This window comes from Muscardinus avellanarius (genome assembly GCF_963383645.1).
Source record: "Muscardinus avellanarius genome assembly, chromosome: 17".
NCBI classification, from domain to species: domain Eukaryota; kingdom Metazoa; phylum Chordata; class Mammalia; order Rodentia; family Gliridae; genus Muscardinus; species Muscardinus avellanarius.
Genome location: NC_137803.1, coordinates 20,817,663 through 20,836,155, shown reverse-complemented (window position 1 = coordinate 20,836,155; position 18,493 = coordinate 20,817,663). Strand labels below are relative to the sequence as shown.

The following is an 18,493-nucleotide window of genomic DNA, read 5'->3' as shown; positions in this document are numbered from 1 at the left end:
TTTGAGAGCCAGTTTTAGCCAAAGGGAGAAAAAAGTTGTCTTTTACCTACTTCTACTGAGCTTTATAGCATTAAAAGAAGTCTAGTGAGTTTGCAGATTTTGGAGAAATTGTATCATTTTTAAAGATGTTAAGATGCTGTCTATATTTGAAAAGGTTGTCTAAGAATTACTGTAAACTATATTTTCTGAGCCGTTGACCAAGGTGTTCTCAGTTTATTTCCGGGGAGTGTTGAGCTGTTAAAATGGACATAGAATATCATTTGAGATGAGTGTTGTTTCTGTGTTTTATAAATTCATAAAGCTTCTTATCTCATAATGTATAACTAATCAAAGTTGGTGTTAAATATACATAGGAGAACTTATGTAATTATTGCCTTCGAATTCACGGGTGGAGACAACCACAATGACATCGGTGAGCAAGAAAAATGAAGAGAAAAAAGAATTACAAGTTAGTTAAATCATACTTTTCAATACAGAAAATAGAGGATTGCAGGTTCAGTTTAGGTAGCAAAACAGGTATTTTTTACCTACCAAGTAGAGTTTATACCCTGAAAAACAAACTAATAAACTATTTAAATGCCAAATATTTCAATATTTTTATCCAAATTTGAAAAACTTAAAACATTCAATTTATTGCATATGAATCCAATATTCTCATGAATTCTACATTGTTTAATTTTTTAAGGAGTAGCATTCTTAAGGATTTTTTCTGTGTACTTTTTTGTACCAACAGTATACCATTGGGATATTTTCTAACTTCAGATATGGAAAAATGATCATTAACCAAAAATAAGCAAACAAAAACATTAGTTCAAATGTAGTAGAACTATTTTAAAGATTTTCTTTGGTGGTAGGATGATAGCCAAAAATTTATCTTTGAATTGTGCAGTTTAAATTTTTTTCTGGTTCCTTTCCTTTTTAAGAGAGTGTGGAAATCATTACTAATATCCCTTTTCTAATGTAGTCTTCAATGATCATTAGCTAATTCTGTTGAATCCAACACATCTGACGTTAATTGAATAAATCCTTTATCAGTGGCTACCATCATATATCTGTAAGCACATCAAAATACTGTCTGTCTAGAAAGATAATCATATATATCTAGCTTTATAGTTTTATAAGTGACATTTTTTTCTCCAAATGTTCTTCGAGAGAAAACCTAGTATTAAAGAAAAGACAGAAAAAAAAATTCTGGAACCATGGGTATGTCATTAAATATGTTAGTGATTTCTCCTCATATAGGGTTTATAAACCTTGAGTGCCTCATAGGGTTAAAAACCAGGCTAGGAGAATATATATATATATATATATATATATATATATATATATATATATATATATATATGGTTTGTAAATTTCCACTTCATAATCAAACACTATTATCACAATCTAAAAGTGAATAAAGGTAAAAGACAACAGTCATAATTGTGTGTGTGTGTGTGTGTGTGTGTGTGTGTGTGTGTGTGTGTTACTGGGAACTGGATCAAGGGGCATTCTACCCCTGTGCTATACCACAGCCCCTTTTATATTTGAAACAGGGTCTTGCTAAATTGCTGAGGGTCTTACTAAATTGCTCAGGCTGGCCTCAAACCTGCCATCCTCCTGTCTCAGCCTTCCAAGTATTGGGATTACAGGCATGTGACACCACACCCAACTAAGAGTCATAATTTGAACCATTTATTGTGGTAGGTTTAATAGGGACAATACACTAATTTCATCAGGTGTTGAAAACTACAACGGGCAGTCACCTTGACATCTTTGAATTGGTTTAAAAGTATTTATCTTCTTATCAAAAAATGTGAGCTCTATTTTATTCTGTATGGCATCTTGTATTTTGTTCAAAGAAATCAATTAGGTTCTAGGTAGTATATTACAACTTGGTCAACATCCTCCATGTACAAATAGGGCTTTTGTATCCATCACCTTGTAACAGATTCTGATTGTATTTGAAATTAGGAAACATAAATTATCCTGCTTTAGTCAATGTGTTAAAAGTAGACAATGTTTTAATGATATAATGCTGAACTATCCCACTGTATCCTGATAGTTTACCTTTAGGTAATATTACCCCCATTTTTAAACTAAGCATGTTTGTTTTGTCTATATCTTACACAGATCTCTGTTTTGTCTGATGCTTTGAATGCAACTTAAAACTTTGAACATGGAGTTTTTATTCTATATGCCCCTGAATAGACTGTGGTTCCTGACAAACACTGTTAGGTTATTATTTTGTTGTACTAAAGTTCTAGCAGTTTCAAAAATCATAGCTTCCAATGATTTGTGGTGTCTGGGCTTGAATACTATGGTTGAGAACTGTATTCAGTGATTGTTCCTGCACACTTTTCAAATAAAAATGCATTTTTATCAATTATTATGTGCACTCAAAGCAACTTCCTGTCTTGTGCTGCAGTTGAATGTGTGGCAGGTGGGGAAAATCATATTAGTACCAACATAATACTCTTATCACATTCAAAATAAATCTATCCAGACATGGAGGAACAAGCTTATAATCCCAGTACTTGGAAGGCTGAGACAGGAGGATAGTGGATTTACAGTCAGCCTAAGGAACTTAATAAGGCCCTCCACAACTTAGTGAAACTCTGTTTCAAAATAGGTATCTTAGAGGTGGAAAACCCCTGGGTTCAATCTCCAGTAACACACACACACACAAAGACGAACACACGCACTATTCAGAACTAGAAAAGTAAGAAGTGATTTGGGCTCAGCCAAGTCATTTTTATTTCTTTAAACTTTCTAATCAGTTATTGAAAGACTGGGCTTTGCTAGTGAAATTTCCGAATGATTTGTAACATGTATGAAAACGAGCACTTAACATGTTGAAGTGTTTTCTGGTACATAAGCACTTTCACATGTGATAACACTTTGCTTCCCCATAACCAGAGGCTGCACTGAAGCGGCTTTCCTGCGTGGTCACAGACTAGCAAGATCCAGTTCAAGGCCAATTCAAGACCACAGCCATGCAGCTTTCTTTAACATGTTCATTTACAAAAACCACCTTGTCCGCACAGTGGCTCTCCCCTGTATGCTACTTTTAGTGGATTTTGCCAGGATAATGAGATTTTAATTTAAAAACAACTCCCCTAGTGCAAGCAAATAAATTCTTGGCACCATTCTCTCTACTTGACTCCCCAGTACCAACAATGTTGCTTCACACAGGCAGAATCGCTTGCCACTAGGTTCATCTTAAAACATTCAAGATATTGCCGGGCGTGGTGGCACACGCTTGTAATCCCAGCATTCAAGAGGCTGAAACCAGAGGATCATGGTTCGGGGACAGCCTCAGCTACTTAGTGAGGCCCTTTGCAACTCAGTGAGACCCTGTTTCAAAATAAAGAATAAAAAATTGGGCAGGGGGTGTAGCTCAGAGGTCAAATGCCTCTGGGTTCCAACCCCAGACCTGCAAAAAAAAAAAAAAAAAAAAAAAAATTCAAGATAAATCATCAGGCACTTGGTTTCCCTAAATGGCTTAATAGGATTTTTAAAAGTCACAGCAAGCCCCATATTGAGAAGCAAACAAACAAAGCCAATAAAAAATGAAACAAAATCCCCAAAGCATCCTGACATCCACTGTCTGTAATTACAGGATTTTGGTTTTTAAAACTTTATTATACAAGGTATGTTGTCTGAGTCACAGTTCTCTGTACCAGGGAGAATTTCACTTCTAATTGGATTGTTACTCATGGATAAAGACTGCAGTAGTAATAAGCACCGATGTTCTGTAAAAAAAAAAAAAATTAAAGGACTTGCATCAATGTTTGAGGGAGTTAACATACTAACTATGATTTGATTAAAGCTTTGTAGGTAGTGGGAGAGTTTTGTGATAGTAATCGGATCTTGGTAATTATTATAGCTTTAGGTCATTTTGGTAAGCCTAGGGAAGATGAAAGACTCTTCACTAAGTGGTTGGAAATGAGCTGCAGCCACAGCAAGACCACAGCAGGCTTCAGTGTGTTTCATTCCCCAGAGAAATGACACCTTGTCCTCATTCACTCTGGGAAGAAAATGGCCCAGAAGGAGCAGTCTAAGGTCGTGCTAATTCATACAATGGATTATGAGTATGTCCTGCACTGCTCCAGCTCTGACAAACCTTGGCTTCACCTACTCCTGAGTTCCCAGAGCAGTGCATTGTGAGGCCAACGGGATAGGTAAAATAATAATAATAATAATAATAATAATAATAATAATAATAATACAACTTAATTATCTAAAGGCAGTTTCTCTTTCTCTGCCCCAAACATGGGCTTTTTCTGTTCCCCTGGGCAAGGTCACAAAGGAGGTGATTGAAATATCAATTCTTAAAATCATTAGCTTTCCACTGCTTAAAATACAAATTACTGGAAAGGAAAACACTAGTTAGAAAGAAGGAATGATTTATGCAAAGGAAATATAAAAGCACATATTGCTTGAAGAAGGACTTATTCTTCGACCCGCAACCCCATTAATTCATCATGGATCCCTCTGGCCTGGCCTTCCTTCAGAACTTGTGTGCCCAGGCAGGGATCTGCCTGGACCACTTTTCAGCAAATAGCAATGCTTTCTATTATTTCCCCAGCCTCCTTCCTGTCTTTGTTTAATGATTACCGAGAGAGAGAGAGAGAGAGAGAGAGAGAGAGAGAGAGAGAGAGAGAGAGAGAGAAAGAGAGAGAGAGAGAGAGAGATTTTTAAAAACTATTATCCTGCTTAAGTTACCAATGTATAGTTACCATTTAATTTAAAATTGTAACAACATCTATCATCCCTTGGAAGCCCCATCCCTGCGACCTGCTTTATTTTTTTTCATAGTCATGGGATATGTCTGACTTTTTTCATTTTATTTTATGTTATTTTATTTATTGGTGCATCACACATCTTGATACAGTTCAGGGTGATGGAGGTCTCCATGCCCACAGCGCTCATTGAGCTTTCCCCCGTTACCACAGTTTCCTCCCTTTTCCCCCTTTCTCGTGCTCAGCAGTGATTGACAAGTTTGTGTATGTACATCATTGTCCATTGAGGTGTTTCCCTCTTCTCCTCTCCCATTTCCCTCAGTTACATCATCTTCATTCATCCATGGTTTCTCCTCCTTTATCTAGAGTCCCTATGTTCCATTTTCTCCCTCACTTCCGCATAAGAAGAACATCCGACTTTACACATTTTGTGACTAATATCTCACTTTGCATAATCTTCTCCAGTTCCATCAATTACCTTGAAAATGACTTATTTTTGTTCTGCTTTATGGCTGAGTAAAATTTCATTGAGCACATATCCCATAGTTTTGTCATCCATTCATCTGTTGATGGACATCTAAGCGGGTTCCATCGTTTAGCAACTGTAGAGCATGCATCTATAAACATAGATCCGCATGCATTACTCTGCTAGTTCGATTTCCATTCTTTGGGGCGAATACCCACGAGTGGTACTGCTGGGTCATCTGGTAGGTTCATTCCCATCTTCTGAGGATCCTCCACACTGTTTTCCAAAGTGTTCACTAGTTTGCAATCCCATCAACAATGTGTTAGAGTTACTGCTTCTCCACACCCTCGCCAGCATTTGTTGTTGCTTGTGCTTTCAGTGGTTGCCATTCTAATTGGGGTTAGGTGAAATCTTAGAGACGTTTTGCTTTGTATCTCTCTAATTGCTGATGATGTTGAATATTTTTATACATTTCTTTGCCATTTGTGTTTCTTATTTTGTGAGGTGTCTGTTTAGTTCACTTGCTCATTTTTTGATTGTGTTATTGTGTGGCAGTGAATTCCTTGAGTTCTCTACATATTCTATATGTTAGTCTTCCATCAGAGGAGTAGCTAGAAAAATCTTCTCTCATTCTGTTGGCTCTCTGTTATTATTTATTTATTTATTTATTTATTTATTTATTTATTTATTTATTTATTTAGCTGTACTGAGATGGAACCCAGGGGCGTTCTACCTCTGAGCATTACACCTCCAGCCCTATTTTTTTTTATTCTTTATTTTGAAACAGGGTCATACTGAGTTGCAAAGGGCCTCACTAAATAGCTGAGGCTGTCTGTGAACTGCGATCCTCTGGTCTCAGCCTCCCAAATGCTGGGATTACAAGCGTGTGTCACCAAGCCCGGCTCGGTTAAGGTTCTTGATAGTTTCTTTTGTTGCACAGAAGCTCTTCACTTTAATGCAACACCACATGTTTTAATTAACTAATTAATTAAATTTGTTGCAGGTCTGGGGATGGAACCCGGGGGCATTTGACCTCCGAGCTATACCCCCTGCCCTGTGTTTTATTCTTTATTTTGAAACCGGGTCTTGCTGAGTTGCAAAGGGCCTCACTAAGTAGCTGAGGCTGTCTGCAAACCAAGATCTTCCTGTCTCAGCCTCCCAAATGCTGGGATTACAAGCCTGCGCCACCATGCACAGCTACACATTTTAATTTATTATCCCACCTCATTTTAATTTATTGTGCCTTTGAGGTCTTGTTGAGAAAATTTTTATCTTTCCTTATTTGTTGAAGTGTTGGTCCTATGCCCTCTTCAAAGAGCTGCAATGTCTTTGGTCTGATTTCCAGGTTTTAATTCATCTTGAATTGACTTCTACAGGGTGAGAAAGTGGGGTTTATTTCCATTTTTCTGCATATGGATAAATAGTTTTGCTAAAGCATTTGTTGAAGAGGCTATCATTTTTCCAGTGTATGTTTTGGGCCCCTTTGTCAAAAATCAATTGGCTGTAAGTGTGTGGATTTGTGTCTGAGTCTTCCATTCTGCTCCCTTGGTCTATGTTTCTCCTTTCGTGTCAATACCATGTTGTTTTTATTTACTATAGCTCTCTAGTATAGTTTGAAGTTTGGTATTATGATGTCTCCTGTATCGTTCTTATTGCTAATAATTACTTTGGCTATTCTGGGTTTTTTGTTGTTCCAAATAAATTTAAGGACTGATTTTTTTATGTCTGTGAAGAATGAACTTGGTAATTTATCAGTATTGCACTGAATCTGTAGACCACTTTTGGAAGAACAGCCATTTTGATGATACTTATTCTGCCTATCCAAGAGCATGAGAAGTCCTTCCATCTTCTAAGATCTTCAATTTCTTTTTTCAGTGTTTTATAATTTTCCTTGTAGACGTCTTTTATTTCTTGGTTAGGTTTATTCCTAATTCCTATTCCTTATCATTAGAATATATTTCTGTGATGGTACAGATTTTTCTGTTTCTTTCTTCCACACCCTTTCCTGTCCGCAGCTAAAGTGCTGGCCTCTGGATCCAGGCCTGGAGACCAGGAGATGCTCAATAAACATTTGTTGAAAGATGAAGTAATTTAGTCCTACCTGAGAAACAGATTGGGTGGATTGTACTAAAAGTTGTTACATTTGCTACTTTTATCAGCATTACTTACAATAATCGCACATATTTAAGTTTTGCCACTGAATGTCTTTGTCATAGAATATACCCATAAATATATGACCATTTTGAAGACAGTGAGTATTTCTATGACCTCCTAGTGCTAATCTGTGCCTTTTGGTTACTTCTGTCCCCAGGGAAATACTATCACATGAAGTCATATAGTATGCATTTTTCTCCATGGCTTTTTCATTTAGCATAATGATTTGAAATTTATTTTTGAATATATTTATTTATTATTTGTTTATTTGTAAATCTGAGTCATATTCAATGTTTAATTGTACTGTACTTTGTTAATGTATTCATTTCTTTCTTTCTTTTTTTTTTTTGTTTTGTTTTTAGTGTGGGGATTAAACCCAGGGGAGTTCTACCTCTGAGATATATCCCCAGCCTGATTTTGAAATGGAATCTTGCTAAGTTGCCCAGGCTAGCCTGGAATCTACAATCATCCTATCTCAGTCTCCCAACTTATTCATCTCTTGATGGACATTTATTTTGTTTTGATTTGGTTTGGGCACTTACAAATAAAGGTGCTATGAACATTCATGTACCTTCCTTCCTCTGCTGTTTTTCAAGTGCCAAGGTACCATATTTGGGGGCAGCATGTCTTAAAGCCTATACATATACACCTTATTAATAAAAAATTAAATATTATTTAAGTATTTGCACTTTCTTAATATTTTCCAATAAAAAACAAGTGAAGGAAGGGAGGAAGGAAGGAAGGAAGGAAGGAAGGAAGGAAGGAAGGAAGGAAAGAAGAAGAGATAAAAGGAAGGAAATAAGGCCTTTCCAGTTCTGGGTAAATAGGGTAAAGACTAAAATTATATGCAGGTCAGAGGAAAGGTAGTTTGTCAAAGCGCAGAAATATGAAAAAAATTTGAGAAGCTTGTATGTGTGTTTCTCTTAATTTTGTAGTAATTGCTATTTTTAATTTAGAAAACTAATAGGTGTTTTTTACTGTTATTTTGGAGCTAGGGAAAATCAGCAGATAAATTCAAGAATCTATTTTATTATCTATTCATTGAAAAACAATCTATTATATATGAATTATATTTTGTGATCAATCAAATAAAGATATTCATTTATGCATAATAATTTTTACGTAAAAGAAATGGAACCAAAAAGCTTGCACTATACAACATCAATTTTTCTTATTATCAGGTAATATAAGCAATTGTTTAAAAGATATACCAATATTTTGCTCTAAACATTTCTTAACAGTAACTTACAACAATATATGTAATCAGAGTAGATATAAGTTATCTTCCAACCATGTAAGGAATATAAGCCCATCTCAGACCTTCTTATCAATTACCTTATTTAATATAAATAGAAGTACAGTTATTTAGAATAAAAATAAAGTAGTATTTATCTTCCTATGTTTTGTGTTGTAGTGCTCTTTTCCTTCAACTAATAAATTTTATCCACCTTTGTAATCCTTTTTGTATCATTCAGAAATGTTTAAAAACACTTCTAAATATTTTTAAATGATAAAAGTTAAAACAACAAGGATATAAGGAAAAACATATATATAGAATAAATGATATTGTCAAAGCTACTATATGAGTATTCTCTGTATTTAAAGAATTTGGTTCACTTTAGGCTTCTGAAATCACTTATTGTTTTTCTCAGGAAATTCAAAGACCATTTGAAAGTGGACCTGGAGACCTCAGAAGAAGGTCTCATCTGAACTGTGTGCAAATGTACTCTTTCAAAAAATGAGTGTAGTGAAGCCAAAATAAAACCCCAAAGTTTTTTTTTTCATTTTTGATTATGGAATAAAGCATCCTGGTGGAAACCATGCATGTTATGTCACTATCGGTAAATCCATTCCAAAATATTACATTTATCAAAATCCCACATGATACTTGAGGTACTAGAGGCTCCTAGGTGTGTTCCAAGTTAAAATTGGAAAGGGCCGTGAATAATAAACGTAAAGTGGCAGAGAAGTTTGTCTAAACTGAATTCTCCTGATGGTAGTCTAATAAGTAGCTTAATTCGTTTCAAGAAATCTTGATTTTATCAGTTAAAGTTGTTTCTGACTATCATGCCCAAAACAATGTGGATAGTCATCAAAGAATCTGCATGTTTGTTAAAGTATAAAGAAGAGGAGCATTTCTATAGCTGGGAAATATCTCAGACCACCAAAAGAGCAAGTAGAATGAGAATCAACAGCCAAGTCAAAAGTTTTTAATACTTGTCCACAGTTAGCAGCTGGGAAATTGACCATTCTTATCATCTCCTCCTCTGTAACACAGGGATGATAATATAATCTGCTTCTGAGAGTTTGGGGAAAGATAAAAGAATCTAGTACAGGTAGAGTATTTAGAATTGTTCTAGCATAGGATAACTATGCCCTAAATATTATTAGATAACTATACCTTAAAAAACTAGCAAGTAACAAAAATGTTTGCAAAGACACCGTGAAGAATGAAACTCATGCAGAAAATTAGGCAGTATTTCAGATTACAGTACTTGGATGGTCTCATAAATATATTACTTTGCCTCATTTGTACATAGCTTTAAATATTTAAGAGCTAATACTGGTATTTCACATTCCACATTGAAAGTGTAAGAGCATCTTTCCTGAGCAAATGTTTAAAGTTATACACCAGGGAGGAAGACCAAGGGCCTGAAGAGCATTCTTCATTAAGGAAACTAAGGTCTAGCATTGATTTGTATTTCTACAAGTAAGAGTTTGTTTTTACTCATAAGCAATCACAAACCCCACCTGCAGTGAAGGCATGCATCAAAAATTAAGCACACTTCTACAAAAGCAATATATTACATATATATATGTAATATATATAATTCTATATATATTATATATGTGTATATATATATATATATAATTCTAATTCATTAATTCAAATTTTTCCTGGCTGCAGACAGTAAGTAGCCACTGTTCATTTGAACCCATAATGAACATATATCTTAATAACATATATTTATGGAGATAATGTACTAACAGCATTATAGTCTAGCCTTGCCCCTAATTATTTTATTTAAATAATACCAATGAATATCAAGAAGAAAAGTAGTTGCAAAGGTAGAGTGTGCTGTGTGCAGTCCTGTGCAAAGTGTTTATGTGTCCGGTTTGCCTCTAGCAATGAATTTTTCACCCTAGAACAAGTGAGAAGCAGTGACCTCCTACTCAGTGAGGAGGCAGTCAATGATTCGTAGCCTTGGATTTGTGTGTGTTGGGAAATTAGCTTAGAACATCTACTCCTTCCTTGTTCATATCTGAGTAGGAAACAACTCTCTCAGTAGCAACAGGTGAGATCAACTCATGTCATGGTAAGATACTTCATTTTATCTACTTCATTTAAAATATATGGCTTATTCATATATCTATACATTCTGTCTTCTCCTAATACACATAAAAACCACTATCAAAAGGAGCAGACATACTTTAAGAAGAGTCCCTTTAGCAAAAATCTGAAAACAAGATTTAGATTTTCTTCTGTTTCTTTAAATTGTATTTTGAAGTTCAAAGCAGAATTCACCTTCCTCCACAAAAAAGCACCTAGTTTCTTTGCCTATTTGGTAAGTTTTGAAGGAAGAGTTCTATTTCTTAAATAAATATTTGTTTTTTTGAATGTCATCTTCTTGTAAAGTTCCTGATGTATGATAAATTCCATTTAAATATTTGTACTACATCTTTTCAATATGGAAGTTTAGACTGTGCTTCAAGGAATAAATAAGATCCACAGAGTCTTTCTCCATCACATCTCCATCACATCCAGCCTGTTTATTTCCGAAGCCTAATAAGCATCAGGTAAGGAGAAGTAGCTTCGGACTTCAATTCACTGTAAAAAAAAAAAGAACACAATTCTCAAAATGAAGCACATTAAACTCTAGTGATCTAATAATATAATAATCTAATATCTAATAATATAAATAATCTAGATAATCTAAGTATCTAATAATCGCTCTTGGTGCCACGGGTCAAAGTGCTGAAGGTAGCCATGATGCTTCCGCACCTTGGGAAATGGTATCTGCAAACAAAGGAAGGAAACAAAGAAGGAAACAAAGAGTGAGCACCCACCCTTCTTTTGGTTGCCCTTCTATGCCAAAGTTGCCACTTGGTTCCCCTACTGAAGTGATGACTACTTTTCCCTCTGCTTCCAAAATGTGAGCATCTCATCTCCTTGGATACTTCTGGAGCTTAATTTCTTTTGCGGTGTTTGTGGGCAAAAAGTTGAGAACGTGGCATCTGGAAGCCCAAAGATTTGAGAGGACTTGATTCATAATGGTTTCATCTCTAGTCTCTAATTACATCCATCATTAGCAGAGTGAGACATTGTGGCAGGGAGTTTTAAAGAGAGAGATGCATCTGTCTGAATTCCTAGACTGATGCTAATCACAGGGAGTCTGATTTTGCACCTCCAGCTCTGTGCTGAAGAGAGATTTTCAGAAATGAGACTGTGCCATAAAGAGACCAGACTGGGAAATTCAAAAGCTGCTAGAACAGGAAGTTTATAATCACTTTTAAAAAAGTGATTAAAATAGCCTGTAATTACAGGCTATGTTTTCTTTTAAGTGATAGTTTCCTACAGTTTATGGAAATGAGGTTTGAGCCCACATTCTGATCAGACAACAACAATGAAAATTAAGCATTAAAACATGACTGAGATAGTTTCAAAAACCATTTCCATAGCTTTCATGGGTCATTATAATTGTTTGAAATCACTGATTAGTAAGTAGTTGTTGGAGATACTTTTTCTTATCAATGCAGAAAATAAAAGGAAAAGCAAGGAACTAGTTAGTCCTGCACTGGGGATATTTATAATTGTTAAGTCTGAGAAATGACATGGAAGTTTCAATAAGTGCTAATAATTCATGATTAACAGGGTGGTGAAGATGTGGTCAGGGGAAGAAAGACCTTACCTGGTAGAGACAGCCTTAGATACTTTTGTTCCAGAAATTTTAGACCAAAGTGCCACCTTAGTTTTTAGCTCTTTATTCTAAAATTGAGAAAAGTAGAAAAGTGCAGATATCAGATAGTTAATCCATGTAAATGTCGTACCATATCTTTTATTTTTGGTACTGAGGCTAGGAGCAGTCTACCTTTGAGCTATACCTCCAGCCCTATTTATTTAATCTATTTATTCTATTTAACCTATTTTTGTGGTTTTGGGGATGAACCCAGGGGCATTCTACCTTTGAGCTACACTCCCAGCCCTATTTCATATTTTAAAAAATTTCAACAGGGTTTCATTAAGTTACTAAGAGTCTCACTAAGTTGCTGGAGCTAACCTTTTGTTTTGTGGTACTGAGGGTGGAACCCAGGGGCTTTTCTACCTCTGGGCTATACTCCCAGACCTATTTTATACTTTATTGGTAAACAAGATTAAATATTATCTCCAAAGACACAAACAAGACACTGAAAAGTGTATAATGTACCAAGAGATTGTAAGGTAGTATTCTGACTTAGCTTCTGAAATTCAACAGCCGACCTATGTCTGACCTGATTTAACAGAGATTCTTTTATATAGACAAATGAAAAGAACTTCATTAAAGATACCCGCAATATTGATCACACAATGATCTGGGTGGTGTGTGTGTGTGTATGTGGGCAATTTCTTGATTATAAACCCCATGAAGACAGACACCATGTCTTCTTTACTGTACCATGCATGGTATCTTTAGTCTCAATTTTCTCCTTGAAGGTTTAGATTGTTCATCTTTATACCAGTGGTAAGTGGTACATACTCATCCTTCTTATGTACGTTGTTGGAAGAAACGAATATCATATAATCATACTGTTTTAAATCGAGAAGCATTCTAAATTCTAGGAAACAATAGAATGACTAAGAGTATATGTTCGCAGGTACAAATTTTAGCACAGTCATTTACCAGCTATGTGACCTCGTTTAGGTGATTTAACTTCTTTGTGTCTAATCTCACATGCACAGTAGAAACAACCCAAGGTTTGAAACAGGTAAATTCAGTTCAATGCCTTGTGCAGACTTAAGGCTCAAAGCAGTTGGATATAGTTTTCTATATCAACTTCTATCTGTTCAACTAAAAATTAAGGTCCAAAGACTTTATGTGTCCAATATCCTGTTCCTGGCAAAGCTCAGCATTAAACTGGGTTTTCCCAGTCTAGAGCCAGTGGTTTCTCCACAATGCAACAGAGCTGCATTGTGGGGATCTAGAACGTGAGACTCAGAGGAGTGAAAAATCATGACCAGGTGTGAGTTACCAGGAACCTGTACAGAAGCATCAGAAACCAAGAAAGATGACAACTGAGACTGTGAGCAGCAGCACACCAGCTCCACCCCCCTTGGAAAACAAAGACTTGGAGTCATATATAAAAGTGTTAAAGGCATTTTCTAAGACTTTACTAGTTGGTTTCAAGTAGACCGTTGGTTTGGAGAAAGCCATCACCAAAACTCATAGTTTTAGGTAATAGACATTAGAATTTTGATGGTAGCCAAAGAGTTAATAAGTAAGACTGCCTGGCAAGTGTTAAGACTTTTGCCAGGTGTTTTTTGTATCTCCTTTCCTTTGTATGACTCAGATCTGCATACTATGCAGAGTATACCTTATAATAATATGTGCATGCTATATTAAAATTATACATGTTAATATCCACATACTTTGTTATATGCATAATTTTTATTAAAGGAACAAGACTGGAAGAAAAACCTCAGATTGACTAGACATCTGTTGAGACCAGGTCCATCAAAGCAACAAAGGCACTCTGGCCTTGGCTCATGACCTGACAGCAACTCCAGAGGGCTTGGTGTGTGGCACCCTCTACCAGAATCAGCTCTGAGTTGTTGAAGATGGGGCAACCTGTATGGGTTCTCACGAACAGCTGCAGCGACTTATCTTCAGTGTAGAGCAAAATGCTTGAGCTGAGTGCACCTACCAATGAACATTCCCATCCATCCCTGCAAGGAACCAATAAAAGCACTCTCATTTCATCATTCGGGGACTTGGCCTAATGTCTTCTTGTTGGAGTTGTGTCTCCCTTGCTAAATGGGAGCCACAGTAGAAACCTTTCCTGCATATCTGCATGCCTGAATCAGGGTCATTTACACTGCCATCTGGTCAAGGGATCCCAACATCCAGCATCAATTGACTCTGGTGAACCCCAGGTACTGTTTGCAGAATTGGTACCCGGATGCACAGGATCAAGCAAGCTCTTGGACTCAAATTCCCATGCTCTTTTCCCTATAGGATGTTATTTTTCTTTATGACCATAAAAATAAGCCCAGCGTCTTTATATTATGAGTAAAAAAAAAAAAAAAAAAAAAGTGACTCCAGGAGATACAGAGATTCAGGGGCCTCAGAGGGGATTCCAGGTATGATAAATGCAAAGTAGAAGAAAGCAAACAGCTATGAGATTATTATCAACAATCATTCAAATTCAACCATCCAGCACCATTTATATGACACTGAGCCAAGACCAGAAGGAATGAGCACAAAAAAGCATATTATCTTTTCTTTTCAGTATATAGTTTGCTAATTATATTTGAGGTGGTACAAAACACACCTGAACATCAAAAAATAAATCAAACTTATTCAAGAGACGTCATAAAGCAGTAGATAATTAGCAACTATAGGAAAGATGTAAACAGAAATCAGTGTGTCTTAATTTAGGACATTTTTCTTACAGAGATTTAACTTCCACCTTAACAACAAAGTGAAATGGATGAGACAGAAGGAAGAGAGAGAGAGAGAAAAAGATGAAGAACACAGTCCTTACAGTATGACCCCGAGATTAGCAATATCAGTACCACCTAGGAACTTGTTAGATGTACACATTTTCAATCCCCATGCAGACATTATGAATAAGAAACCCACGCACCTCTTAAATTGCAGTAAAAAGTTCAAGTGCTTTTGAGGTCTGCTAAAGTTTGAAAAGCATTGGGCTGAGAAAGAGCTGTGAACTCTTAGTAATGTATTATAATTCCCAGAGGAGTAATGAACTGATAGCGGAGTCCCTGAAATTGTTTCATTTGCTTGTAGTCTGGGTTCAGGAGTTTTCCAAACTCCACAGGTGACTCTAAAGTGCAGCTAAGATAAATAGCCACAGAAGGAAGTAATCAGAGTCCGGATGTGACTTTTGCCCCCTCTCAGACCCCAGCATCTCACACTGCATAATAACTAAAGGATGGAACCAACGTCACCATACACAGGAATCATTTGACTGTGATATTCCAAGAGTTAAGTATTTAAGTCTCCTCCAAGACACACACTTCAGGTTTGATAAACTGAAAATTGGGATGTTCTTCATATAAGAGAGATAAATCTAACACACACTCCAAAGTACTGCGGGTACAAATCATAGCTATGTATGTGGCTGAGAAAAGCTCTCTGTTCAGTACAAATCACGAAGCAATGGGAAACACAATGGTGTGATGACAACCACAATAGAAATAAAAATATTCTGTGGCTAGATAATTATGTAGAAACTAATTTTTTTCTGAAATAAACTACTTTTTCATGTTGACTCAAGCAATACAAAAGCATGAGTTATTACATCTGTTTTTAATTTATTTCAATTTTCCTGCTGATTTCTTTCATCTACCAGATGAAGGCATTCATTCTTGATTTAGGGCTGTTTCTACTTTTTTTACTTTAAATAGGACAGCTATATGCATAAGTTTTATTAAATCGTTTATTTACAAAACTCGGGCCAGAATGTGTCTGACATTATTGACTTTATCTGAAGAGAGATTATTGATATAGTTTTCCAAAGAGACATAATTTTCACACACATTTTATCAACATATTAAATTTTGAGAATTATGATGATTACATAATGTAGGCTAATCTTCAAAGTTTAGGAAATGAAGTAATTTCTGAAGATGCATTTTCCTATAAGCAGATCATTAGTGAATAAGTTAGAAACATGTGAAATATAAGATGAATGCCAGGCCTACAAATTAAGATGATGAAAGACATGGAAAAGTAGGAAGAAAGCAAATAATTTAGGTAGAGTAAAGCAGATATTTTCCAATGGCATTTAATAGAGGCTTAAAAGACTTAGAGTTTTTTTTTAAAAAAAGGTAAATTTATATAAGCCAATTTATGTTCCATTTAAAGGGATGAAAAAAGTTGCTAGGACAGAAAGAAAATCACAGGAAAAAAATATCTAAGATTTAAAAACTGAGAGTAAAAAAGAAAATATTTAATATATTTACTATCAAAATAAATATAAATTAGTATGCAAAGTTAATGCTATAACTATTTATTTCTAAATATGTACATTAGACCCTTGTCCATGTGCATATATATGTATATATTTCAAACACATGTACCTACACACTTCCACACACACTTATTTGATCTTCCAGATAAGTAGATATTATGTGTGTGTGTGAAGGAAGAGTCATATGCTTCAAAGTAAAATAGACTCAAATGTAGGTTCCGCCCATTGGAGCTGAGTGATTTTGAACAAGTTTCTTCTTTGAATTTTAGTTTTATCACTCGCAAAATGTAATAAACAATAACTATGTTCTAGAGTACTTTGAAGATTAAGCACAATGAAGCATGTAACACACCCAAAAAAGAAACTGTGTTTTTGGTAGGAGTAAACTACTGTCTTATGGATTAGAAAGTTGATGTGTTTCAAAGAGTTGTTCAAGCTCTGGGGACTACTTTTCATACGTGGAATCAGTTCACTCAGTTATCTAATAAATTCTAAAATGAGTGGTAGTCTCAAACTGTACTGAAAGTTAATACAGCCCTGCAGAGATTAGCTCAGTTTAAGAGTTTTGTGTGAGGACACTTACTAGGGATAGACTGGGAAATGGCTCAACACACTCTTCTTGGAGACCTGGTCAAATAACACCTGCCGAGACATGCCCCATCTGACTGCTATTAATATCTGACTTGCCACACTGTCAAATTTTCCTTTAAAGTACTTAGCAACCCCTAATTAAGCTATATATTTACTTGCTATTTGTTTACTGTCTACATCCTCAATTACCATATAAATAAAGCCCTAAAGCCGGCTTGATAATGCCTGTAACCCCAATACTTGGGAGGATGGCGGATTTGAGGCCAGCCTCAGCAATTTAGTGAGGTCCTCAGCAACTTCGTGAGGACCTGTTTCAAAATAAAAAAATAGGGCTGGGTTCCATTTCCAATGCCACTCAGAGGTAGAACACCTTTGGGTTTCATCCTTAATTCCAACACACACACACACACACACACACACACACACACACACACACACACTATGTAAGTAAGAGGAGATTGAAGTGTCTGACCCAATACTGACAACATTTCCTGGCACATCCTAAATACACAAAAATAATTTCTAAGTAAATAAGTGAATGTGGCTTGGATTTTTAAAGCTCAAAGGGACATGGTGACATTTGCTGATGAGAAGGAAAAGATTAATCTACAAAAAGAAAACCAATTTTGAGAACATAGAGACAATCATCACTTACTGCTATTCAATATGAAGTCTTGCTTATGAAAGAAAAGATTAGGAAACACTGGTCAGCGTTGAGCTATATACAGAAATATCTAAGCCAGCAGGGACAGATGCGGTCACACCACTGGGGAAAGCCTGCAGCAAACCAAGAAGTTTCCAAGAGGGAAACACAAGCTTTCGTCAATACTGAGTGGCAACTTCAGCAAGCAATCTTTTGCTGAAGCTGAAATATGAAAATAAAGTTATGGTAGAAACAAATATACTTCCTGGTCTCGCTATTGGATTGAAAGGCCAATGGGGTTAATGTATACTCTCTAGGATAGGTTGCCATTTTACTTAGGTCGCTAAAATCTGCTTTGGGGATGATATAAACAGACACAACCAAAGAACATAACACTGAATTAGAGGAAGTGGCACAATGGGTTGACTCTGTGATGAGACTTGGCACTTAATCAGGTATGACCAGAGCCCAGGACCAGAATGAAGGGAAAGATCAGAGAAAGATGCCAATTCTAAAATAATGTCTGCAATTAAAATTTATCACAGATGCACAATAATTAAAGCGATAGGGTACTGGAGCCAAAATAGGCTGATAAGCCACTGGGCCAGTTTCCAACATAAGAATTTACTCTAGAATGTGTGGGTGTTTCAATTTCTTTCACTAGCCAGTAAATTCCAGAGTATAAGGCTCATGGCTGTCATGTTTCAACACTGTTTGTCTGAA

At 35.9% G+C, this 18,493-nt stretch overlaps 1 protein-coding gene across 1 annotated transcript in view; it reads right to left on the bottom strand.

The window, feature by feature from the left end:
* Positions 1 to 11,118: 11,118 nt before the first annotated feature.
* Positions 11,119 to 18,493, bottom strand: part of CCDC68 (coiled-coil domain containing 68) — a gene marked incomplete at its 3' end in the record, with an annotated part of 48,651 nt that continues 41,276 nt past the window's right edge. The window contains exons 9-10 of the mRNA XM_080714446.1: positions 12,258 to 12,334; positions 11,119 to 11,176 (exon numbers count right to left, since the gene is read on the bottom strand). Of these exons, the coding sequence (XP_080570572.1) occupies positions 11,119 to 11,176; positions 12,258 to 12,334 (135 nt within the window). The remainder of the gene's footprint in view (positions 11,177 to 12,257; positions 12,335 to 18,493) is intronic.